This window comes from Trachinotus anak, unplaced genomic scaffold (assembly GCF_046630095.1).
Source record: "Trachinotus anak isolate AG129_WGS33_773 ecotype Australia unplaced genomic scaffold, CSIRO_AGI_Tana_v1 ptg000011l, whole genome shotgun sequence".
Taxonomy (NCBI): domain Eukaryota; kingdom Metazoa; phylum Chordata; class Actinopteri; order Carangiformes; family Carangidae; genus Trachinotus; species Trachinotus anak.
In genome coordinates this window covers 4,352,501-4,379,420 of record NW_027273862.1, presented here as the reverse complement: position 1 = coordinate 4,379,420, position 26,920 = coordinate 4,352,501, and the positions used below count along the sequence as shown (strand labels likewise).

General features: G+C 41.1%; 1 protein-coding gene across 4 annotated transcripts in view; it reads left to right on the top strand.

Annotated features, from left to right (window-relative positions):
• The window catches only part of phkb (phosphorylase kinase, beta), a 105,416-nt gene that overhangs the window by 14,979 nt on the left and 63,517 nt on the right, over positions 1–26,920 (top strand). For all 4 annotated transcript variants that reach the window (XM_071489189.1, XM_071489188.1, XM_071489186.1 and 1 more), the window contains 7 exons: positions 4,935–5,034; positions 10,150–10,257; positions 10,856–10,936; positions 14,175–14,290; positions 19,139–19,202; positions 22,527–22,622; positions 25,204–25,401. In XM_071489189.1, coding sequence (XP_071345290.1) covers positions 4,935–5,034; positions 10,150–10,257; positions 10,856–10,936; positions 14,175–14,290; positions 19,139–19,202; positions 22,527–22,622; positions 25,204–25,401 — 763 coding nt within the window. The remainder of the gene's footprint in view (positions 1–4,934; positions 5,035–10,149; positions 10,258–10,855; positions 10,937–14,174; positions 14,291–19,138; positions 19,203–22,526; positions 22,623–25,203; positions 25,402–26,920) is intronic.

Sequence of the window (26,920 nt, the reverse complement as noted above, 5' to 3'; positions counted from 1 at the left end):
AATTTGCTTCACGTGTACAAAACTAAATGTACCTTTACCTGTAAGGTGTGTCCATTTATGATAATTATTACATGTAAATTGGAACTTGTCTGCCTGCACTCTAGCTTTGATTGATTGATAGACATGTACAGTATCTCCTAGAGATTTCAAATTTTTTCAAGTTGAACCTGACCCATTCCAGACATAGACAAAAGCGAGTTTCTAATTTCTAGCCAGCAATCATCAGTCTTTCTGGCTAAAATTACTGCTGCTACCTAGTTAATTATAATACAATATCCCTTCACCCAATAGCTATACTGCTTAGATGGTTGCGGGGGGGCTGGAGTCAATCCCAACTGAGATTGAGGTGGGGTACACCCGGGACAGGTGGCCAGTGTATCACATGACTGACATATAGAGACACGTAATCATTCATGGTAACATTCACACCTACGCCAATTTACAGTCACCATTTAGCCTAACCTGCATGTCTTTGGGCTGTGGGAGGAAACCCAACCCAACTCCACACAGAAGGGTCATGGCCGAACCCAGAGCCTTCTCGCTGTGAGGTGACAGTGCTAACCACTGCACCACTGCGCCGCCCTATAATCCAATACATAATAGTGGGCTAAAAGCTGGAGGCCAAAGCGACATCCCCTGGACAAAAATGTTTTAGGATGAAGACTAACCAGTCTGTTTGGTGGATGCTATGTTATATTGGATGATGATGCTGCTAATGTTAGCCTACACTCTGATAGCAGCCAGATCACGCTTCTACATAGTTGGGAAATATTGTAAACTGGATGTGCTGGTCATTAATGGGACTTTTTTTTTAAACCTAACTTGTAACCCCACAAACTAAGGTGGTAAGTCACTGATGCTCTCCTTGACCTTGGAGGAAAGAGTCAGTAACTACTGTCGGAGTGAGCTAGCTAGCAGACATGCAAACAGCTGCAGCTTATGTTCTTGCAAATAAAAAAATAAACGTTTTTGATAGGCAAAATATATCTACATGGTAAAAGTATCTCTTAATAAAACCTAAATTCTTAGAAAAGGTGGTCAACACTTTCAGTCACTGTGCTGAGTCCAGCTTGTTGCTATAAACAGTGAAGTATAGTGTCATGAATTTTCAGCTGAAACACAAACACAGAAATAAAAGCACAGACACTGATCGACCCAAAGATGAATCAAAAAGATTATTATTGATCAATAGGGGGAAAAGGCTCACACAAAGTTGGCAAGTATAATCATTACTTGATTCCTTGTCCCAACAGTACAGAGTCAAATTAACCTTTTTTTAGAACAAGAACAAGGGATAAAGAAATGAACACAAACTGGTCAAGATACATATCAGTTTATAATTACAACCAATAGCAAACACCCACAACATACACAGAAGCATGTCTGCTATTTGTGTAAATGTCCCAAACCACATGCAGCTTGAACAGTGGGCTTTTTCAACGTATAACAAGAGCACATTCATTTGTTATAACTCAGTCAATATCATAAAAGAAACTTATGACTAAATGAGTGGTCAGCTAATGATTTCACTTTTACATCTTGGTATTAAAAATGATAAACCAACTGTTTGATCTCATATTATTTTCACAATAGTTCCATCATTTTGTGTACATGTGAATGTTCAAGTGATTCATAAATGACATGAAATCCTGTGTACAAACAGAACAAATTTCAACTACTTTTGATCATATGTGGCTCTGACACATTTATAAAGTTGTATTTGTACAAAATGATCTGCAGCAGAGATTTGTACAGGTGTATGTGTTCCAGCAGCTGTGAGAGAGACTACTGTGCAGTCAGGCAAGAATTTGTTCCATTTTTCCACCACCACAGCCAAAAAGAAAAGAAAGAAAGACTGAAATGGACAAACAGATGACTGCGTTCATAGAGCATTATGTGTAAAACAGAGCAAGAATCCACAGTTACATAGGGTTTCACAGTGTTCTGCCCCTTTATCCCCTTTTCTTCAACTTTTGTTTTTGTTAAAGTCAAATTTGTTTTATACCTACTGACCCTGATCTTTAATCTGCCTCTCCGATTTGAAGGCTTTGCTTTTTAAACACATCTCAATTATTGGTTCAAGGAGAACACTTAAGAATTTCTCTGAGAAAAGTCGAAAGGCTCCAAACTCCTTTAACAACTGTGTCTGCTCTTGATGTCTGCATTCCTCAGTGATTAGTTTCCAGGAAAAAGAGCACTTTCACAAAATGAGCCTCTAATAGGACAGAGAGAGAAGAGAGAGAGAGAGAGGGGAGAGGGATGGATGGAGAGAGAGATGTGGAGAGAGAGAAAGATTGGAAGGATGGAGCCAAAGTGGAAAAGGGAGGAGGATTCAGAGAGAGAGGGAGAGACTGAAGGAGGAGATATGATCGGGCGGGAGTTGGAGGGTAAGGTGGGCAGAGGGGAGATCAAGCGAATGGAGAGATAAGAGAGAGAGAGAAGAAATGAGATGGAGGGGGAAGACAGGGGTAAAAATAGAGTGTACTGCAGTGATGTGACCAGCGGCAGATCCCACTCATCAGTCATGGCTGCCTCCTATTAGAATTGTCACTGGGATTTAATTAAGATTATTCTCATCTGACAGGCTTGGCTAGTGCCATTACTTACTTGTGTGTGTGCGTGTGTGTGAGAGAGTCAATGACTAGACTGACAGTTGGATTTGCCACAAACTTATTTTCTAAATAGACACGATAAGTTTCATCCACCACCTCGTCCACTCACGTTTTATTCTTTATTGATGTAATTTTCTAATGGGGTGGGGGCAGGTTGAATTTTCTGATTAACTGTAATTAAATTAAAAGAGCTGGCTATGTTACTGCAACCCCTGGTCAGTGCTGGACCATCTTATGCATATTACAATATGAGATACTTGTATTGGAAGATGAAAAGATGCTCTGCCCGCAGTCAGTTCTGATGTGGAGGGTCACACCTAAAAGACTGTGATTAATGCACTGTGTACCACTGAACTTTCATGGCAGTGGCTTGGCTTTCCTCTGTCGATACTCAAGTTCATTATGAGGATGACCTCTGTCACAGGGCTGCGAGATATGACTTCAAATCAATATCAGGATTATTTAGAACATTTACCTCGATTATGATCAATGAATGATTACTCTGGCACTTATTGGTCTCTGTCTTTTTTTTAAGCGAGGGGCTCTTCATATTAGGAAATGTGATTGTGCTCCAAGTGATTTAATAAATTGGTGGTGTTAACCTTTGGTTGCTGTCTATGCTGCATTCACCACTGTCTCTGGGAGTTGTGACGGCCCTCTGGCTCTGCCACGGCCTCTAGGGTTGTCCTTGTTGCTGCTTGTGTTTTGTCTCCCTGACTGTTAAGACCCAGTCAAGTTTCTGGCCATCCAGATTACAATGCAGCTCCAGAGATTTTAAACTAAAACAGGGCCAGCAGTGTTTTCAAAAGTCTCTCTTTTTTAGGGCATGAAAACTCTGGACTAGTGTGTCAACGTAGCAAAAGAGATTTTCAAATTAAAACTTAGTTGTGTGGATGTAGCCTTTGGGAACAGCCACTGTGGTGCTGGGTGGAGCAGCCTCCTAGCATCACAGGGGGCATGGCCTCGGTTACAGGAACACTCCACTGATTTTACAAACCAAACTCTGTTTACAGGTCCTGCAGAGTGCTAGAGTCTCCTTAAGTCTCTATTTTAGAGGCTAAAAACCTCAGGAGTAGTGTGGAGTGCTGAGGTAAAGGCAGCGAAAGTGATACACATATAAATGTGGACGTAGCCTCAGTGTGTCTGTTCAGGTCATCCATATGGCCAGCTTCGCTTTGAGCGACCACAGACAAATGTTAGTTCAGTGGGGCGGAGGCACGTGACTGAACACAAGGACAGTTCGTGAATGCAGCACCGGGGAGAGCATTAGCGCAGAGCTACTTTGTCATGTGCATTTGAGACCTGCCAGCCCCATCAGAAATGTTTTGACTGCCACTGCAGCCATAACTGATTGACCTCTGAGTCAACCATGATTACTTTCCATAAAAACATACACAGTGTTGTCCACAAGTGATTTTACTAAAACTGGGATGATTTACATGTGAGTATAACACAGAGGTTTTTTAAAGGTTTTATGAATTACACAATGATTTTTTAAGCCATTGCTGCCACTGATGAGTCATATTTACATTTGTAGATGACTTCAGTTTGTCCAGACCAAGGAAAGAAGTGATATATTGCTTTTTAGTGCTCATCTGTTTAGTCTTCACCACTGACTTCTTACAAACATGAATTCATATGAATGAAGGTTTTTCATTCATTGCGCAGATCAGCTGACTGTATTGAGACTGAGCTTTATTCCACTTGTATGTATCTTCTCTGATGGACACTAATAGCCCATGAAGAAATAAATAATTATCCACATTATTATTTGCAACTGTCAATGGACCTTATGTGTCAGAACCTCCTCTTCATCTGGTCTCAGGTCCAGATGTCCACAGTAAAGTTGAAAGCTTAAGCGCTCGCGCAGAGACACTGTCAAATGCACCAGACTGTGTTCGACCACCCTATACCACTCTGGTACTCCTCTGCATAGGGACCAGTATTGTATGGGTTACTTCTACTGCAAATGGTAAAATTATTCCCCCAAGCTGTTAAAAACAAATAAGCTATCACAGTTTAAAGACCAACTTTGTGGTTCAGCTTTCAACTGCTGTATGTCTTGTATTTGTGCATGAACACAGTTTTCCTGAGCAGAATCTGCTCAGCAGTGTTGCCTAAAGTTTGGGCGCACTTGCTTTCATTTATGGTTAAACTGTTGTCTTGCCTGCAGCCTGTCTGATGCTCTGACTGCTTGTTTACTTTGTTACGAACATATTACCATCAGAAAAAAAAAGACCAAAACTACAACAATAAGACCCAACTGGTAATTGTTATCTTTTAAAAACTTCCCTCATGTGTTCTCCTTCTCCCACTGTCCAGACGCATCGATGACGACCTGGGGCGAACTCATGAATTGGAGCATTCTGCCATCAAGTGTATGAGAGGGATCCTGTACTGCTACATGAGACAGGCTGATAAGGTGAGTTCAGCCAGCCTCCACTCAGCTCCTCAGCTTTCACACTGCATGTTTGCATAAAAGCACCACGCAATTACACACTGTATTACAGATCAAAGGTACATTCCTGAGCTGCTATTCATCAAAGCCCCTCAGAGCTGGAACGCTGGACACATCTGGTTCCTCCTTCATATCATAAGAAATGACAATGGGAGCGGCTTGCTTTGGTCCTAAGAGCTTAATAACCAGCAATCTGTTAATTGCCAAAGACTTTTGCTCCTAAGGGGGAAATTTCACACCACGTCTGCAGGAAACCTGGTGCATGTGCATGAGTAGACTGCGAATGAAGAGTGGCAAAACACACCATGGTACGTGCCCAAAGCGGACCCAGATATGTCCGTCGTTTTTTTATTCCGCATGAACAACATCTTTTAATAGAGCAGCCAGCTGTGCCACTGTGTACGTGCACGTGTAAGAGTGTGTGCCTTTGAAAGCCATTCTGTTTCATCTTGCTTCGACCTTGACGACCTAATTTAGGGGAGAGCTTTTCTGTGTCTTAATTACAAAGCTGCGTTTACACAATTAATTACACAGAGCAGGGCTCATTACGACCCCGTCTCCAACACTTACGGAGAACATGGCATTTTTAATGGAGACGTGACACGGGGCCACTGCTGGGCAAATATCACAGAGCAAATACAGCAGCTGGGCCCCACTGTCAGCCTATATAGTGGTGTTGAGGAACCAGGAAAGTGGCCTTCAGAATTATTGAATTTCATTAAGTGAAAATGTTTGACTTTTGCTTTGACAAAAAATAGTCACTTTGTGAGCTGGAAGGGTAAATTTTTGTTCAGGTGGCCAGATGTGTCCAGATGTGCATAGAAAACTGCAAAATACAAAAGTATAAAATCATTTCTCAGACGGCAACCATGTGTCCTACAAACTAATAATAAATGTTGTATTTTTACACAACTTAAGTGCGACCAGATTGTGTTTTCTGTCAGCATAATGACGATATTTGATTTTGAGTTTTGAATGTACGTATTTGGCAATTGACATATTTTCAAATATGCTGTTTACTGAACACATCAGTAAAATCTTCACAGATAACGTTTTTGTTTTCTGCAGTAGAATATCCACTTGTAGTGACTACAACGTTATTAAACTTTTCTATGGTTATGATTAGGCTCTGACAGCAAAGATTGCGGTCTGGTTAATACAGAAAAAGTTCAGAGTAACTTCAGAGAGTGTTTATTTTATTTAACCAAAACTACAAGCTTTCCCTATCCTTAACCAAAGATGCCCACCAACCACCTGGGACTGACTCCATCACTGTTAATAACCTTAGCTCTTCATTCATTCAAAAAATGTATCGCCTCTGGACATAATTCACCCACCCACCCGATTGTGTTTGCTGTTGTGGTTTGGTTGTATAGCATTCAGGAGACAAATGACTTTGAAACTTCAGTCTTACACCCCACATGTTGTTAGGTTTAAGTTTCTAAAACACTTGGTTTAAAAAATTTTAATGCGTCCCATCTCTTACTGACAAGACATTGTTGATTTTACCTAACCTCATCCAGGTGGCTTTATATCATAATGAAAATAGTGAAAATAAGACTCACAAGCTGATGAAGAAAAAAAGGTTTTCAGGGCCTTTAAAAAAAAGTAAAGAGCTCAATGCATAGGACGAGAACTGCTACTTGCTTTATTCAAAGAAAAGGCCCCCTGCTGTGAATACATGTTTGTTTTTCATAATTTAAAATATGACAATTTGAATGTCTGTCGAATGTCAGTCTTCATAAAATGTTTGAGGTGGGTGGGGCAGCACTATATCCCCCTCCTAGCAGCTGATTTTGCAACTTTGGCAACTTTGATCGAAACCTCAGTTGTTTATCCTTCCCTAAGTGTAATGTAGTATCTGAAGTTCCATATGTTATGTGACTTTATGGGTTTGGTATGTTTAGCTAGGAGTCCCTTGGTCAAAAAAATTTAAGGGCCTTAGCCAGAAGGCTCTAGGGCAAAAAGATTTAGGGGCTTTGTCTAGGGGTTTCTAGGTCAAAAGGTCTAGGTGTGGATGGGAGATAGATGACTCCCTCATCTTATGTAAGGAAGCCCTTTTTCTGTAATTTAGGAACCATATGTTTTACCTTAGGTTCACGAAAACAACCAACCTATATAGACGGGGAGTTATTCAGAGGAGATTCATATTGGCTTGGACTCCTCTCTCAGGCAACCCAGGGTGCTTGATTTGATGCTGGACTTCTTTGTAATAAACCTCTTTATATACAAGCAAGACGGTGTCAGCTAAGTTTTCTTCATCATCATCACATCATCGCTACTTAAGAAACAACAGTAAAAAGTTGGTTGATGCCATTGCATTCTTTCTGAACCACTGCTATAAACTGAGCTCTGTCCAGTAATATATTGCTAATTGGTGCAATGAAATGCATGTTTTGTGTCTATATATAGACGGACAATAAATGCATGTAGGTGGACTTGTACAATAACCCATTAGTTCATAGAGCAGTGGGCGTTTTTAATAATTTGAAGCTCAAATTGGAGCATTGCAGCACTTGAAACAATAAGCAAGATCTGGGGCCACTCAGAATATCCAGAGTGTGGAGCCACTTGACACCGTGGCTCTGCTGGAGCAAGAATCAGAAAAACATCTACACAAAAGTAGGTTTATAGAAACATAAACAGCAGCATCTATTGTTAGCTGCTGACAGAGGTAGCTCTCCCCCTCAGTCACACACACACACACACACACACACACACACACACACACACACACACACACACACACACATGCATTAGCCGCTGTGGGATGGCAGGAAATGGAGCAGTTTCAGTAAAAGTGGGACAGAGGGTCTCCACTATGACCTGAGCAGGAGAGAAAGAGAGAGAGAGAGAGAAAGGTGGGGAGAGTGAGTGTGCCAGAGGAAAGAACGAGAGGAAAAAGGGGGAAGTCTGAGAAAAGAGATCAAGACACAGAGAGCACGAGGGACAACAGAGAAAAAGGAGGGCGAATAATAGAAAGTACTGCGAGAGGAGAGGTAGAAGTGAGGAAGGAGGGAGGGTGGGAGTTAGAGAGAAAAATGGAGTCAGTGGTTGGGGGACTCGGCGATGAAGAGAGCAGTGAGAGCAGGTGGGGAGAAGAGAAACAAATGAGGTAAAAATGGGACAAAGGGCCAATTATTTATAACTCTGCGCGACGGTGCTGGCGCCCTAGCTGTGTTTTGGTGTGTAGTCGAGTTGATGCAGCAAACACACACAAAGCCACCATCAAACCTCTGAACATAACACAACAACTAACATATTGTTCAGGATTTTTAAGTGTTTGTTTCCCAGAATCTGACCCTTATCAGACTGTGTTATGTTGTTTATCTGCCTGGGTCGTTGTACAGAGGACTGACATGTTATTGACTGTTCCTGCTTATTCCATGTGAGAGACAACATATTATGTACAGTTTGTCTGTCACTGGAGTGTGTGGATTCATGCAGGTCTGACTTTCAGGGAGGTGAACATGCTTTTAATGTCTGCACTGTCCTCTTTATGAGTAGTCCTTGTTCATAGCTAGACAGTTAGCCAACAGTGTGAAGTTCTCCAGTACACACAAGGCTTAACTATTTCTTCAATATTTAATGAAGATCCACTATTTACTGTAAAACTGCAACAAGCGCAAGACACAAATCAGAATCTGAACAAGGCTCACTGCACTAACATAAGTATGTAATAAACTAGAGGACTATAAAGTGTATGTCTCCACCAACCAGCCAAGTCACAAGCTCCCCTTCTTGAGTTACAGGGTTGAATAAAGTCCAGAGGTGTTTTTGCAGAACATTATGATGTCACAGTGAAGTTGACCTTTGACCATTTGATATAAAATGTCATCACTTCATTTTGGCCTTAGAGACATTTGACTAAAAGTTTGTCATAAATAGTGTATGAATTTGTGAGTTATGGCCAACAAAGTTATTTAGTGATTATCACAGTGACCTTTGACCTTTCTCCACCAAAATCTAATCATCTTTCATCTTTCAGTCCAAGTGAATGTTTGTGCCAAATCTAAACAAATTCCCTCAAGGTGGTCTTGAGATACCACATTCAAGAGGCCAAAATCATGTTATGTGAGGTCACCGTGACTTTGACCTTTGACCTTTGACCACCAAAATGTAATCAGGTCATCCCTGAGGCCTAGTGAATGTTTGTGCCAAGTTTGAAGAAGTCCATCAAGGAGTTACTGAGATATCACGGTCATGAGAATAGGACGGACAGACACACAACCTGAAAACATAATGCCTCTGTCTCTGGCTGTCGTCGCTGCGGCAACCAATGCTAAATCAAGGCAAGACAGGTTAGCTAACAGATTACAACCATGCTAGCTATCAGTTAAGTCATTTGAGACCCAGTTGGCAGTAAAACAAATATAAAGCAAATACATTATGCAGGTAGTGTTGGAAAAATGGACACAACAAATTACTGTGTAATAGTGTCCATGGCAACAACGTTAAGACATATTACAGCAGAAGAAGCAGTCACACCTGCTCTCGACCCTGCCTTGATAACTCTGAGGGGAATTCCCTGCTCTGCAACCACTGCTCATTAGGGTCACTGCAGTACACAAAAATGTACTTTGTTTTTGCACATGCACTTAAGCAGAGGGCAGAACAATCTCAGAGTTAGCAGCTGTAATTTCATGTGAAGCATCTGTTCTAAAAGTGGACCTGTTCTTGTGGCTGAAGCTGAGGCAGGTAGAAACACTGAAAATGATTTTAGTTGGGGATGAAATTGAAGCACAGAAAGGAGCTGAAGTGTCAGTTGAAGAAAAGTGATGAAAGGAGTTGAAGAGTGGGGTGGAGGAGGAGGATGTGCATCAGGGTCACAGTACAGCCACTGGAGCGTGGCAGATGTTACAGCAGAGATTATGATGCTTCATTACCATGCATTAACTAAATACACAACATTTCCATCTATGTGTTTTTTAATGTGTTCGAGGCTGCTGTGTCTCTGGTGAGGAGCTGAATTGTCAGTAAACGCCCTCCGCCTCTCCCTCTCTTTCTGTGCTCACTTCTTACACCTGACCTCTCTCTTTCATCCTTTCCTCTCTGTGTCTGTGTGTATCTCTGTACCAGGTGGAGCAGTTCAAACAGGATCCCAGCCCCTCCAAGTGTCTGCACTCAGTGTTCAATGTAGACACTGGTGACGAGGTTTACTCCTATGGCGACTACCACCACCTGCAGGTGAGCCAGCGAGCAGAAATGAAGAAGGCAACCCTTGATGAAATATTAAAATCAAAATCACTTTTTACATACATCCATGTACATGTTATATGCATTTTCATCTCTTCCTCCCTCTTCTTGGCATGCATGTACAGGTGTGAAATTGACTTGTCCTCAGAGGTGCATTATATTTGACACTAAACAACTTATTACTCTGTTTAAATTACTCTGTCAATGGTATTGGCAGATGTCAATGTGGTGTGTAATGTGTGGCTGGAGACTCCATATATAGTGAAAGGTGGCCAGTACATTAAGGGAGGTAGATAGAAAATCAAAATCAAACTACAAAGTCACTTGACTGTAAAAAACTAAAAAATCCTCAAAGCACTTACTGTTTATCCATTTATGTCTTGGCTGTTATTTCTTCTCCATCAACTTTACCATGAAGTAGGAGGCATTATTGATGGCAGCAGTTCAGTGCCAAAGACATAATAGCTAATATAAAGCATGTAGGAAATCAAAGACAGCTGTATTGACAAATAACACACAGTGCATGAATGACAGTAATTTTCTTAATTGTATCTGGTCCACTCTCCTCTTCTCTCTGTCACTGCTGCAGATCGATGCCGTTTCCCTGTTTCTGCTCTACCTGGTGGAGATGATCTGCTCTGGCCTGCAGATCATTTACAACACAGATGAGGTAAACAACACACTGACTGCCAAGGTGATCGATTCTGGCTGCTAGGGATTTACACCCTGTCCCTTTTATTGGTCTGATATTTTCTGGTCAGTCCACCAGTAGCAATCAGCCTCCAGCTTGGAATATTTACATTTGCTCATGCAGAATCTTGTTTCCTGTGCTGAGTGCGGATTTTCCTTTGCTGTCAGTATTACATTTACTTTTCTGAATGCATGTTTACAGATTTTTCAAAATGAGTGACAACCTGTTAAATAACCACTGACATTATTTCTGAGCACATTGAAGTCACCTGGAAGTCATGCTAGTGACATGGCTGTAGGAATGGTCTGTGTGTCAACCACTTTGGTCTAGACTGACATATCTCAACAGATGTTGTGTGGATTATGGTCCCAGTAGGGTGAATTGGAAATTAAACGGTACATGAACTGCACTTTTCTAGTCTTAGAGACCACTCAAAGTGTTACATAATACTTTCACTCACGCACACATACATACATCACACCCATACACTGATGGAATGGCCATCAGGGGCATTTTAGGGTTCCGTATCTTGCCCCCTGGCCTGTCAGTCAGTTTTTGAATCTTACTGACTTTGGTGAACCCTGACTTTTCATTCAGTGCCACCAGCAGGTCAAAATTTAAATTTGTCACCATGTATCACTGTAAAATTCTTTTTGTTTGTTCAAAGACAAATTGTGGACCTAATGAAAGTCACAAATATAAAAATATATGATGCTGCCTTCTGAGGATCCAATCCGATGCTATAAAGTAAGACCCAGGGGTTTGTAAAGCCAGTTAGATGTGCTCTAAATCCCCTAGATATCCGAGAGCCGACACACATGCAGGATCAAGGGACGGTACCTCACTTTTATGGCCCAGCTCACATTTATATTTTTGCTAAGATGCTCCATTGACTTTCAACAGGGACACGTTTAGATGATTTCATTGTGGGGCTTAAATGTCCCCCAGGGAATCGAACCGATAACGTCTCATTTGGCAGCGCGCCAACTTATTCAGACTCTTACTGAAAAGCTCCTTTGAATGGTTTCTCCTTAGTTTTAATGTATCTGTCCACTGTCAGTTTTTGTCTTCTTTATGTTTGGCCCTTAATAAAACTACACGGCGACGTGGCTGTTAAGTTTACACGCTGTGCTGTTTATTGTGGGGCCTTCAGGGGCAGTTGGAACCTCATTAATTGTGTTAGCTTTTATGGTTGGCTCATTCACAGCTTTACTTGCCGCCGTAGAGCAGTGACATTTTTTGCTGTAAAGGAATCCATTTGTGTACTAGATTGAGTTTATCTCAAGAAAGTAAGGACATGTGACGCTCACCAATCAGTGCATACAGTTTTCACTTTGTTTACAGAGCCAACCCCTGAATAGCTTCTCATTTTTCTCCATTTCTCACTCCTGATTGCAAAGAAACTGACAATGATACTCTTTTATGAGGGCAGCCCTGTTTGTGCATCAGCCTTAATTTGCATGTTTAAACAGTGCTTATTAGGTTGTGTAATCCAAACTGAAGAGGTCTGGCACCCCCCCCATCCCCATCCCTGTATTAACAAACATCACGTTCACTGAGCAAAAGGACTTGTGATTTGTGTTCTCAGCTGTTTGAAATGCTTTTCATTTGGACTAATCACATTATTACAGCAGCATTTATTAGTTTGTTGTTTGCTGCCACTGCTTGTGAAGTCCAGTGGCATTTACTTGACTGAGCTGGAAGCTGCATTGCAGTATTTTTTTTTTCTTTCAATGAGGTGGTATAGAAAGGCTGCTGCATGTCCTCTGAGAAGATGCACTATCAACCTCCTTCCAGATGCCATTTTCAGTTTCATGCAGCATGAAATGGAGCATCTCATTAGCCTGTGTGTATCACAGTCTGTGTTTTTTCATGTAACACAAGCAGTTTGCATTTTTTCACAGTCAGAGTGCTGCAGGCGCATGGGTAAAAGCAAAACTATAGTATATGCTTCTGCAAATGTGCTCATGTTCGCAAACTTCTTCCAAAAAAAAAAGCAGCAGTGGCAGGGACAGTCGTCTAGCAGCGGGGAGACGGAGAGGCTCGTTTGGCCGATGGGCAGTAACATTCATTAAGATACCATTAAGATACTAAAAAGTTCCCCTCGTTAATCACTTCACTCATAATACCCTAAGTATGAGAGCAAGCAAACACCTTCCTCTCTCTTTCCCAGCCTCTTCTGCCCTGCTCCCTCTTTCCCTGCCCTCCTTCACAGACTGGCCTATTTAAGTCCTTACACAGGTTCTATCTGCCTCTCTCCATCTCTCTCATCTCTCTCTCCTTTTCTCTCCCCTGCTTTGTCATTTTAGATTAAATCTCCCATCAGTCAAGAACACACACACATGCACTGCTACTTTCAAGTCTTTTTAATGATTCAAGGCCTTTAAGTCGTCACACATTTCATGTCTCTCCCTTTTAGTTTTTTCTGGATGTGCCTATTGATTTTGACATGTCTCTTGCAGAGTATGGTGTGGGTTAGATGATAGATACTGTATGAGAAACTCCCTAACTCTGATAATCACAACCGAAAAATTATGAGGCCACCATTTTTGTGTGTGTGTGTGTGTGTGTGTGTGTGTGTGTGTGTGTGCGTGTGTGCGTGTGTGTGTGTGTGTGTGTTGGGGGGGGGGGGTTGGATGATGAAATCAAGGACACTGCTGATGAGTTCTTAGAGCCTGTAATGAAAGGGTGATGCACTGATAATTAAAATGTTGCTATAAATGGAAGTTGTGATATGCATCCATTCAGTCTAGTTGACAAGGCTGTGAAGCTATAGCTTCACATACGGCCACACTTTGCCACTTTACACCTTGTCTGTGGATGCAGGCGGAGCTTGACCTTGAGCACTGATGAGGAATCAGTTCTCTTGTCCTCTTTACTAACCTTTGTAATGAGAGGGAGAGTTACACGCATGAACCCAGATCAATGGTAAAGGTCATCCATTACTTTATATGCACCTATGTGTGAGAGAGACTGTGAGTGTGTAGCAGCATCTTAAATTAGGTACTGTGTGACTGTGTTTGTCTGTGTTGGTGTGGAAACATGTTTACTGCCTGCAGCCCTGGATCTGCGAGTACCTGTGTGTGTGTGTGTGTGTGTGTGTGTGTGTGTGTGTGTGTGTGTATGTAAAATACTGTGTGTGTCTGCAGTTGTCTGTATTGCCTCCATTCCCAGCGGCCACGCCTTCTTGGGTTTGATGTGTGTCTTCTGTGTGCAGGTTTCCTTTATCCAGAACTTGGTGTTCTGTGTGGAACGAGCCTACAGGGTGCCTGACTACGGCATGTGGGAGCGAGGCAGTAAATACAACAATGGCAGCACTGAGCTGCATTCCAGGTCAGTCAATAGCTCAGCAACACAAAGAAATGTACAAAAATAAATGTATATATTGGAGTTCAAATGATTCTGATATTTCCCTCCAAATGCCGATATCCAGTCTCTCTGAAGGAACACATTGCTGAGTTTTCAGCCTTATTTCCCCTGTGTTACTCAAAGAGATGGCTTATCTACAACATCCATAACACCTTACCAGTGCTCTCGGTAATCGCTGTTGCCAGCTGGATCAGCGTAGTTTACCATTCACCAATGTATACTGGTGTCTATAGATACAAAAAATAAATAAAAAAACAGATTCACAGTATATCTACACGGAGCTGTCTGGATTTCACTGTCACAAGTCACTGCGATGCTGTAAATTTCACTGCTGTATGTTAGCCTTTCATGGGTTCTGTTGCCCATACTAGTGCAGAGTATGTGTGGGTGGGTGATAACAGCAGAGTTTAAACCTTTCCTCAGAACTAAACTGAAGTAAACAATCAGTGCCAAAAGCAACAAGAGAGAAGTCAACTGCTAAATGCCTCTGTAACCTTACACAGCCTGTGTGACTAGGCAGTGATATAATAATATACTAGTTCAACAAGAGATGGAGGTCAGGGTGCTCTGGATCAGGGTTTCCTTAAAGTGATAGTTTTAGCTATTTGACATGGGGTTGTGTGAGGTGCTTATACATAGTCAGTGTGTTACCTGTAGTAGATTAGAATCGGTGCACTCCTAGTTTGGAGAAACAGATAAGAGCATCAGCACAGAAGCTGAGTGATGTACTGCTGTAATGTCCAGTTGACATGTATGCTATATTTTGAATATTTTCACCACTTTATCTTGCACTTGCTGTTTCCTGTGGAAATACATTTTCACAACCGTTGAACTACTGTATCACTACACACAGGCACAGCTACGGTGCACACTGTATTATGCAAAACTCAAATGTGCTTGTGCTATTAATAAGGTCTTGTCTGTTTCTCCAAACCGGGAGTGCACCAATCCTCATCTACTACAGGTAGTACATTGACTATGTATGACTACCTCACACAACCCCATGTCAAATAAACCAAACTATCACTGTAAGGATTTTTCTGTACTTTGCTCCATTCAGCTTTTCCCTCAACCCTGACTAGTCTTCTTGTGCCTGCCACTGAAAAACACCCCCGCAGCCTGCTGCTGCCACCACCATGCTTCACTGTTGGGATGGTACTGGGCAGATAATGAGTCGTACCTGGTTTCCTCCTGACATGATGTTGAGGTGAAACAGTTCAATTTTGTTTCATCTGACAAGAAAATCTTGTTTCTCACAGTCTGAGAGTCTGTCAGGGGCTTTTTTTTTGCTAAACTCCGAGCAGCTTTCCTGTTTCTTTCACTGAGGACAGGCCACTCTGCCATAAAGCCCAGATTGGTGGAGGGCTGCAGCGGTGGTTCTTCTTCTGGAAGTTTCTCCCACAGGAGAAATCTCCACACAGAATCTCTGGAGCTGGGAGGCCAGCTCTAGGAAGAGTCCACGTTGTTTCAAACCTCTTCCTTGGAAACCTTCAAGGCAGCAGAATTTTTTTTGTAGCCTTCCCCAGATCTGTGCCTCAACACAATCCTGCCTCTAAGCTCTGTAGGCAGTTCTTTCCTTCCTTCCTTCATAGCTTCAATTATTACATCAGTTACTTTTGTACTTTTGTACTTTTGTAATGGGACTTTTCTGTAAGGTATATTTACTTCTACTGAAGTCGGAGTTTTGTTTACTTTTTACACCACAAATCATACAAGAGAGCCCTCAGGCGGGTAGCAACAGCTTCTTGAAATTAGCTGCAAAAATGAAATCACAAATACTAATAACCTGTAAAGATTTTAAAGGTCCCATTTACTAGAAAGTGAGATTTCCATGTGTTTTTGATTAGCAGGTCTAGGTTCTATATTAATACTGTGGAAGTATCAAAGCCTCAGTCCACAGACAAAATGCACACAGCCTGTATTCAGAAACTGAGCCTTAAAATGAAACGTCACAACTTCTGTAACTTTGTGATGTCACAATGAAATAGTCACCACCATCTGCTATACCCCCAGCATGGCCCACCTGGATCCAACCTTACAGATTTGGTTTCTCCAAGTGTTTACCTAAAATCTGCTATATCTTTATTTGAAAAACAGTCAGCCAATCAGAAGAGAGACTCAGGGTCTCTCCTCTTGATTGGTTCAAGTTATGATTTGAGCTGATGACTCTTCATCTGATTAAATGTATTTATTATAACCTCTATCAGTGAGGAATAAGGGCTGTATTGAGTTGAAATGTACGGATCAACAGTGTGAACTGTTAACTGAAATGATAAAATGATAAAAAGATTTTGGACCACATGTTAAAACATCAGCACTGTCCCTGGCCACTGAACTCAGACTGCACTGAGTTTTTGTTACGTGCTCTAAACTGATTTATCATCCAAGGTCGGCCTTGCCTCGCTCTCCTCCCCTAGAGTCTTGATAAAGATCCTCAAGTTTACCACAGCTTATCTGTGGGAAGCATGTTTTTTTACTTTCTCCAACAATCCAAGGCTCTTGGCAGCACCTCACCAAAATATCCTCAAGAAAAGATAACAAATTTAGTGTTGTGAAGAAGCACTGTGTTCTTGTATTTCCTCCCCCCGTGGTCATGCTCTGGATTTCCACAATTAGTGAGCTAGCTTATACATGTAGTTGCGTAATACCAATTAAAATGCTGTATGCAAATAGTGAACTGTGGCAGGGGCAGATTCAGAATGGTTCCATGTAAACAAGATCTGTGTAAATGATCAAATTGAGCAGTCATTTCTACTCCCAGAGCGCCAGTGGGCAGGAAAAAAGCTCAGTGGAAATGAACAGGAAAGGATGTGTTCATTTTGGCAGAGCGTTCATTTGTCCCTATCAAATCAAATGATTCATTTTATTTGCTTCTGCCTCATGTTTATCACCTCACTCAGCCAAATGGCTAGACTGGAGCTGTTTTATTTAAAGTAGCATATCTAATCTCATGAGCATCAGGATGTACTGAAATATCTCATGTTGTAATGAGATACATGCAATTTTATTACAAATATAAAAACAGGACTGTGCACATGTGTTCAGGAATTTTTCAGTAGAAATTAAAATAATCAGTGTGAATGTGGTGTTATATGCTTTATGTTGTGATTATTATTATTATTATTATTATTGTTATATATTACCATTCCTATATAATACCCTGAACATTTGAACACTGGTTCAAATGTTTTTTGGTAATTGGTGATTAGTAACTGATGAATCCCAATATTGACTTTCTCATTTGTTTATGAGTTTTAGACGGTTTGGATTACAGCAGGTCCTGCATTACAAAATAATGTGACCCTGTCTTGTAGAGAAGCCTTCTATCAGAATCCAGTTTTAAAACCTTAAAGTAGCTCTAAACAGTATTTTTATGTTAACAATGGGAGCAGCGAAAGCAAATCATGAACACAAGATTATCTTCACTTTTGTAGTTGAAATGCTGAATATGTCAGCACTCCTTTGCTTATTTACACATTTAATAGTTACACTTACTCTGCCATCCATTTGGATTCTTGTTTAAGTCCAATATTCACTGTCTCTTAGCTCTGTTTTTTACCAGCTCCTGAGGGAAATATCAGGCTGTTTAGCTGCCAAATACTCCACACACTAACTTGTGTACAGTTGATTTTTAGAGCTTGTTTTTGCTGAGAACAGTTGCCTGCTGCTGCGATCATGAAACTAGCGTTATGGTTGTGGTCCGGACATTTAAACAATGAGCTGAAACTCAACTATGAAGCATCGTAAGGCTGGAGGGAGCTGCAGGTTCACGGGACAGGGTTCATACACAATGCACCAAGGAAAAAGGGCTGTGTTTGCCAATAGGAACCCAACTCAGGTTTATAAAATAGGAAGAATCATATGAAGCTATTAAGCCAGTATATGGGATATGAACTGCAGCACTGTATGTAAATGTATTTACCAGAATATTGTTTTGCAGTCTACAGGTCTGAGCTCACTGACTAACACCCTGCAACATTTTCATCATGTGAATCTTTGTCTCCAACTGTCAGCTGAAACTGCTGCATCATAATGCTGTTTTGTTCCTGTTTCCTAGTCTCACTGTTTATAACACCCCCCCCCCCCCAACCAAGCATCATATCTCCTCTATCTCTGTGTGAGGTGCTGACCGCTACTGGCCATGTTCATGTCCGTGTGTGTGTGTGTGTGTGTGTGTGTGTGTGAGAGTGTGTGTTTGTGTGTGTTACAGAGCTAGTTTCAGCAGAGCTTTTATCCAGGCTGAATTAGCCAGCCATCCTCTGTATCTTAAGCATCAATTTGGGCTTCACTAATGGTATTGAATGCATTTTGATATGTCAGCGGATCTACCGCCAGTCATCGCAGAGTTCTCTGCAAATTATTTTTTTTTTGCCTCCCTCCATTTCTTTTCTATGGAAATCTTGGCAGGGCAGAAAGGGAAACAAAATGACAGTGAAATTGATTCACATTTAGTCTGCATTGCAATCACAGTAGCCAGCCAGTGTGAAATTCAGTATAAGTTGTTTTTTTTTGTAAGAGATCCATTATCTACAGTAGACCACAATCTCAGGAGCCTTCAGCTTGATTGACTCCTGACAGAAGGCCATTTAAGATTCAAGTTGTGATTCTGAGTGCTTCTTAGTTTTTTGCCTTCTGACAATTGAAAGACACTCAGCTACGGTTCATATCAGTGCATCCATCACAACACCACCTTTGTTGTCACTCTTATGAAATAGTTTATTTTTTTATTTTTTTTTTACATCTGTCCCATTGTGCATCAATGTTGGTGAAATCTGCTGATTGTGTGTTCTGTGATTTCTCTTATCTCTGCAGCTCTGTGGGCCTGGCTAAAGCTGCGTTGGAGGCCATCAATGGATTCAACTTGTTTGGAAACCAGGTATTTGAATAATTCACCCACTCCTCGCACATTTTCCCCTTCTTCATGCAAGTCCCAAGACACACTTGTATTTGTCTCTTGTCCAATAGTGTCACATGATGCAAGATCGCATTATAGATAGACGGCCTAGTTTCTAATTCAAATCTGCAGAGATCCATTACAGCAGCGAGATATGTTTCATGTGTGCAGCGCATGAGCCCTCCGTAGGTGAATTTATGGGATGGCACGGCTGTTTTAACAAGCAGACATCATCAGCATAGTTAGTGCTGCTGTTATTGATGCACGGCTGTTTGTCCAAGAGGATGTTTGACCATCAGGAGATTCATTTAGCATGTTTGTGTTTGGTATAGCAAATTGTTTGTGTTTCTGCGGACTTTGATCGATGGCCACAGTTGATGTTTGTTCCCAGTTTCCCTCCGAATGTCCCGGTTTGCTTTTTTATCCATTAATGGATACGTGTCTTTTTTTTCCTTGCTCCTATGGATGAGAGCAGAGAACAGGGACATTCATTACAGCTGCTAATGGATTGGAAAATGAAGCCTTCCAAGCCTCCTCTCTTATTATCTTTTCTTCTTCTTTTCTCCACTTGGGTGTCAGCCAGTGATGGCTCCTCCAGCCATCTTATGCATCTGAACTCGGAGTGTTACTCTGATCATCGTATGAGGCTGTAAGGACGAGTGTATATTAAAGTCGCCATTTGTGTTTCTCTTCTGATTTGCTGCAAAATGAGGGATTTAACCGAGTGCCTGGAATAGATTGTGTCAACGAGCTCAGCTTGTTGAAAGAATCAATTTATATAGGTGGCTGCTTTATGATCCGTGCTGTGTGGGGCTTCTGTTAGTGTGAGTGTGTATGTCTCATCCAGTTTCCTGTCCCTATGTGGGAATGGAAGTGGTAAAAGCCATTCAGTTGCCTGTAAATTATCTCTATCAATCTAGATTTCCCAGCTGACTCTTATCCTTCCAGCACCAAATGTGACTGCCCCCAACCCCTTTAACTGGAACACTCGGTACATTGTGAGCTCTGCTATCACATTTTACGCCGGCTGCAGACTGCTGTGGGTGTGTGTCACATTTGGCCTTGTCCTAGATGAATGGTACGCAGCCGTCGGTTTGGTGAAGTTTTGATTTTTCCATGATCCTGCCAGAAGTCACACAACGGATGCAAAGATAGCAGCTTTTGCGATGTGACAAATTGAACTGGGTGGATAAAATTGATCTGGACAAGAGGAGGATCCTTCAATTTTAAAGCCAGTCATTAAATTCACAGAGCTGTGTACACACGGCTGGACAATCAAATCCTAACAGGTTCCACTTTCTATCTGGGGATTGTCACCTAATTCACACCCAGTCGAGAGCAGGGATGTAGTGGAGCGGTCACAAACCTAACTCAATCCAGCTATATACACACACACACACACACACGGCTGTCGGATGACATCATGAGGCTTTTTTTTCCACAATACAGTATACTTTTCTTTTGAATTCATGACTCTTTGAATTTCATTCATGCGTATCATTGCACAGAAAACGGTATCAAGTTGATGGACTATGTATTATTATTGGGTCTTTGAAAGGAGTATTATATATTTTACACTCTTTTAGCCATTATTATTAGACCAGAATAATAGCAGTGACATTGATGGCTTTCTGGCATAGATTCTGCTGGCCTGTAATTGACTCATTTATAGAGTCACATTTTCACAATAGAGGGGCCAAGGCTAAAACCTTAGAGTAGGTGGAAGGAGTAAAAGGGGCAATAAGGAGAAGCAGGGAGAGAGAAGAAGAATGCAGAGTTGAAAATATTTCTGACTGTTTTTTTATACTGGAAGTTGTTTGCCTTAGTTATCAAAGACTGCAGGTCAAATTGTTCTAATCCTTCCATGACAATTACATTTAATCCTTTCATGGTATTCTCTACCAGTTGTTAGAGCACATTTTGAGTTTTGACATGTTGCATCTTTCTCAGCATCAGTACGTGTTCCCAGAGTGCACTTCAGTTTTCAGATACTTGTCAGGTGACTTCCCTCTAGGCACGACTCTTGGTCTGTGGCTGGTGGAATTGTCAACCGCAATCTGGCTCTTTTTTTTCATGTTGTTTAGAAACCTCACTGAACAGAATAATATAAATGTCTATTTAAAAAAGACAAAATGTTTTATGTACACGTTCAATCAGTCAGTGAACATCTGGGGATGGAAAGAAGAGAATTAAATTGCATTAAAATAATTGTGAATTTCCCTAAAGGGATAAATAAAGTTTCTTATCTTATGTCGTATCACATCTAGAACTACAAAGACTTTACTACAGATTATACTGTATAAGTGCTTGTTTCTGTTTTTATGTCCATTTTTTATTTGATGAATTTCATGCCATATTCCATTTAAATACCTTTTTTTTTTTTTTTTTACTTCAATGAACGCAAATCAAAAGCAGATTTTTGCATTTTTGGCAGCTTCATATGTGTGAATTGCTAATTATTACTTTTTAATTCTATTAAAAAGAAACTTTTAGCCCACTTAATGATCCACCGTCTAAAGAGCACATATCCGAGGCAGCACCACTCTGCTGCTATCACACCAGAAGAGGTTTCCCTGAGAGGGCCATTTCACTGACATGTCACACATCTGCCTACATTGGTGGCCAGTAATTCAGTGCACTATGCAGATTGCCACAGGGAAGCTTGCTGATTTGACTAAAAGCCCTGGCTGGTCCTGTTTTTTGGAGGAAAAAATAGACTCTGGCAATATTCATACATAATGCATCTGACTTACATTAGAAACTGCTTAGCAGGTTGCAGGAGTGACTCAGTTGGTTTTATGTAAGCACTGCCGATGGAGGGATGAAGGTTTGGTCACTTGACTTGCTGATTAAAAAAATAAACTGTCCTCCTCTCTCTCCCTCCCAGAGTAAGTGCACTGGACAGACAGGTTGCATTGTAGTAGCAGCACTTTGTGTTTGCACATGGGGACTTTTCAAGTGATGGGATGACTCTCGACTCGCTCTTGTTCAAGCACTCCCACACTGTGCTTCAAAAACACATGCAACCCAAAAATATCAGCGGGGTTTTACAGTGAAAGTGTGTTTTGATGTGTGGAGGTGTGGTGGTGGGGGCTTTAAAGTGGGCTTTAAGCCATTTTAGCCATTTTATTGTGTGTTTTTTTTGGATAAATGTAGGAGGACTTGTTGTGCATCATTGAGCATTTTTGTGGGTGTGCAGAAAAAAAAAGGTGTATGTGTGTGTTGAAATCTTGCTGTTGTACCTGTGAAAGGTGAAGAGTTCAGCTGTGTCTGAGATGCTGTCTGTGTGTGTGTTTTCCTCTGCAGGGCTGTTCATGGTCGGTGATATTTGTGGATCTGGACGCCCACAACAGGAACAGACAAACCCTCTGCTCCCTGCTGCCCCGAGAGTCTCGCTCCCATGTGAGTCCATCCATCTATCTGTGAACCTGCTGAACTTACCCTGTGAAAACTATTACTAGCCACTGCACACTGCACAACTGCACTAATGTAAAATCTGCAAGACCTGAGCTCACTAACTGAATCAAAAACATGCATTTTACACAGATGTCAATGACAATATTAGCTGATCCACGACTTTGGTTAAGACTGAAATATGTCAGCATCAATTACATATACATTCATTGTCCCCACAGAATTAATCCCACTTACTTTGGTCATCCTTTGACTTTTCCTCCAGCATCACCAGCTGGTTGAGATGTTCAGATTTCATAAAATAACTCAACATCCGTTAAAGGTATTGCCATAAAATAGTTTTTAGTTGTTCATAGTCCCTAGAGGATGAATCCCTCTGACTCTAGAGATCCTCTGACTCTTTATCTACCACCACTGTGGGGTTAACGTTTGTGGTTTTAGTGAAATGTCCAACAGCTTTTGAACAAATTGGTGTGATATTTTGTACAGACATTCATTTTCCCCTGAGGATGAATTGTAACGCCTTTGTTGATCCTTTGACTGTCCCTCTAAACCTATCATCATGTCAAAAATGCTTTTGTCCAGATACCTGATAAACTATGACATTCCCATTAGCTTCAGCTATACTTTGTGTTTAGTGCTAATTAAGTGAAATTGTTAGCATGCTAACATGTCAATGTAAGATTACTGTACCTGCTAAACATCAGGATGTTAGCTTTGTCATTATGTGCATGTTAGTAAGCTGATTCTGACATTTAATTCTAAGCATCACTGTGCATAGCCACAACCTCACAGAGCCACTATGGCTGTAGACTCTTTGTATTGTTTTAAAATGTGCACATATTTATGTAAATCTTTTTTTTCCATTTTCTTATTTCACTTTCATTCTTGTATAAAAAAAGCATGATTAAATGTAGTCACTCATTATATCAGAGCAGAAGATAATTTAATAATCAATATCAAAATACTGTCTCAGAGTTAGCAAGCTAATATCTGGTTGATTGTAGAAAAATATGCTCCAATCCACGTGTTGCTGCAACCTGCTCCCTTTCTTTTTCTCTTGACTGTTAGGAGCATGTGTGTCCATGATCTCGAGCAATCAAAGGCTGAAATAGAGGCCTGTCACACATATGCCAAAAATTTAAAAGTTTAATTGCAAACATCAAACAAACCCTGCACTTAACGTCAGTATGTCACTGAATATCTGTGCTTCAACAAAAGTGCAGTCACTTCACTGCCCATACCTGTGCTATTGTTGGTCCAGCGTTGAGAAGGCGTGGGAAAAGTGAGAGGTGGCTGCAGAGCTGGAGGCAAAGCTGAAAAAAGAAGCGGAATGAGGAGAGCAAAATCACTCCCTTCACTCCACCGCTTCCAAACACTTAAAGGATCGCATCTCTCTGTCTCTCTGTGTGTGCTGAGTGTTTCAGGCAGAATAGCTGCCATCAGCGTGTGCGGGAAATGAGTCTAATTAAACGACCACAGTGGCATTATAGCCGAAGAGATTGACGGTGAAGAGCTGGAAGGAATGAGCGCAGTAAGGAGCGAGAGACCAACACACTGCAGGACGGTGTGAATCAAATTATCAATACAATATCTGTAACTCTTAAGCTACAACAAAAGATGGGCACAAGACATTCAATTCTAGACCAATTCAGCACCTGCCCCGAAAGTGTTCTGCAGGCTGATATCCTATTTCAGCCGCAGCTGCCGAGGATGTTAACATGTAGATTGGGGTTGTAACAAGAAGTCGAAGAATAAGACGGGATGGGAGTGGACAGCAGCGGCTGGCTCCTCTGTGAACTGTAGAGCTCTGTGCAAATTAAAGGAGAATATAGAACAATACATGACAGTGGCGTCAATCTGTTGAGCTAAAACCTGGTCCCTTAGCTGGTTGACAAACTGGCTCGTGGATGTCCATGTCAAAAAATAGCACCTAAACAGCAGAGTCCACACAGAATGTGGAGGGCAAGTCTTATTTTTGGAAGCTCCACTGTCTATTAAAAAACCTTAAATAGCTGTTTGCAGTGAAGCTGGGACTTAATAGTTTCATTTCCATTGCTTAATAGAGTAAAACAAACAAAAATGAGAGTATTAGACTCTAACTATAAATGGTGTGTCAGGCCTAATCATAACATTTATTCCTAATGATTGTTCCAATAGAAATTGATCACAGTCCTTGATTTTGAATAAAGCATTAGTTGTGTGCTGTTCATAAGCAGATGCTAATACCGTTCAGCTATATGCTAAACGCAGTTTAAAGCTATGCTATAGGACTAACAGTGACTACAATTATATACTACTTACAATAATGGAATTTAAGTTCACTGGGGTTGCTCCCTTTGCTGCGAGTCATTCCCCCTCTCTCTCTCTCTCTCTCTCTCCCCCAACTTTCCTCACTCTCTCTTACTGCTACTATCACATTAAAAGCAGAAACTGCCCTAAAAAAGTAATTAAAGTTCACTTATCATCATTTAAATTTCTTGTCTTGTCGTAACTCAAATGCTGTAGAAAAAAAGGACAAATCTTTGTGGGACAGTGTTTCATTAAAAAAAAATCTTTATCTCCACAGAACACAGATGCAGCCTTGCTTCCAACCATCAGCTATCCTGCCTTCGCAGTGGACGACGATGCTCTGTACAGTCAGACACTGGACAAGATAGTTCGCAAGCTGCGGGGCAAATACGGCTTCAAACGTTTCCTCCGTGACGGCTACCGCACCACTAATGAAGACAAGAATCGCCGCTACTACAAACCTGCTGAAATGAAGGTGGGTGCTGATTTCTATTTATACTGCCCCCCCCCCAATATTTTGGTCCACTGTAACAAAAGGTGGTCATGGGCACTTAAAAACAAAAAAAAAGAAGAAAAAGAAAAAAAAACACTGTATAGAAAGCAAAACAGCAGCGATTTTGGAAAACAGATTTGTCTCCACAATGGTCTCTTTGTTTGCAGTTTTACTGAGATTCCAAGGTAACTTTAGATTTAAAGGACACAAAGTTTAAAAGTGTACCTGGAGTTTATTTCAGGCACCCACGAGCTGAGGAAAGAAAATGCATAAAATCTAAAAAAAAAGTTCAACTTGAAAGTGCTTGAGTGTGACATTTGAAAAGTTTTTTTTGAATAAGCCTGGCCCAGGCATAAGCCTGAAAAGGTTTTATCCTTTTATGATAATGCTAAGAGATCTGCCTGTGACTTAGCCTCTCCCATTTCAAGTGTTTTAATCCTCCAGGTATTTCACCCCAAATCTTTGGGTGTTTGTGTACGTGATTCCCTGTCAGTGTGTTTGTGTGCATATATATGTCTGTGAACGGCTGTGCATTCATTGTCCTTTTCTGAATCCCCTGTGATCCTGGTGAAATGACATAGCATTCACTTCAGAATGAGTTCAGTGAGCGAACGATGAGTGAATCAGAAGCTGGACTCTTAATGCTAAACAAACTATTGCATTAGCTGCAGAACTAACCTCCTAGAATTAATGAGCTCAGAGAGGCAGATGGAGGGATCAGCAGACATCTACAAGCACAAAGTCAGAGGAGAGTAGAACTTCTGTGCAGTTGAGAGGACATTTCGCCTCTAATCCAGGAGGTCTCATCAGTCCTGCTCACTGTTGGGTCATTCACACCTCGATGCTGAGGTCACCTGACGCTCATGTTTTTTCCTTTGTCTGTACACTATTTGGCCAGCACCAAAAGAGCTGACAGGTTCGGTGGTTTTCCATGTAACTGGGCTACTTTTCATTCGGGCTATTGGACAGTTTGATGATAAAGTCATAGGTTAATAAATCAGCCCCTTCTCTTTTCCAAATAGCATAATTGAGACTGACAGGACACATTCTGCAGGCTCGGCTCAACACATGTAAAGCAGCGTCAGAAAGTATTCAGACCCCTTCACTTTTTGCACATTTTATCATCTTGTAGATTTAACAGTAAATGGATAAAACTGACATTTATGCCTGTTAGTCTGCACTCAATAACCCCTAACAACAAAGTGAGTCCATTTGTGGCTATTATATCAATTTTAAATTAAATCTACAAGGGAGTTAAGTCTGCAAAAAGTGAAGGGATGTGAGTACTCTCTGAAGTACCTGTATCTGATAACTGATGGCCAATAAAATGTAATTTCACTGTATTACAATTATTAGAACTAAGATTATTTCCTGTTCAAATCATAATTCAGTAGAAGCTCTGTGATAAAAGACGTGGAAAGGTTTACATCTGTTCACATAAATCAAGACTTCAAATGTTTAATGTGGCATTATCCAAAAGACTTCATCCAGAAGTTTTTCC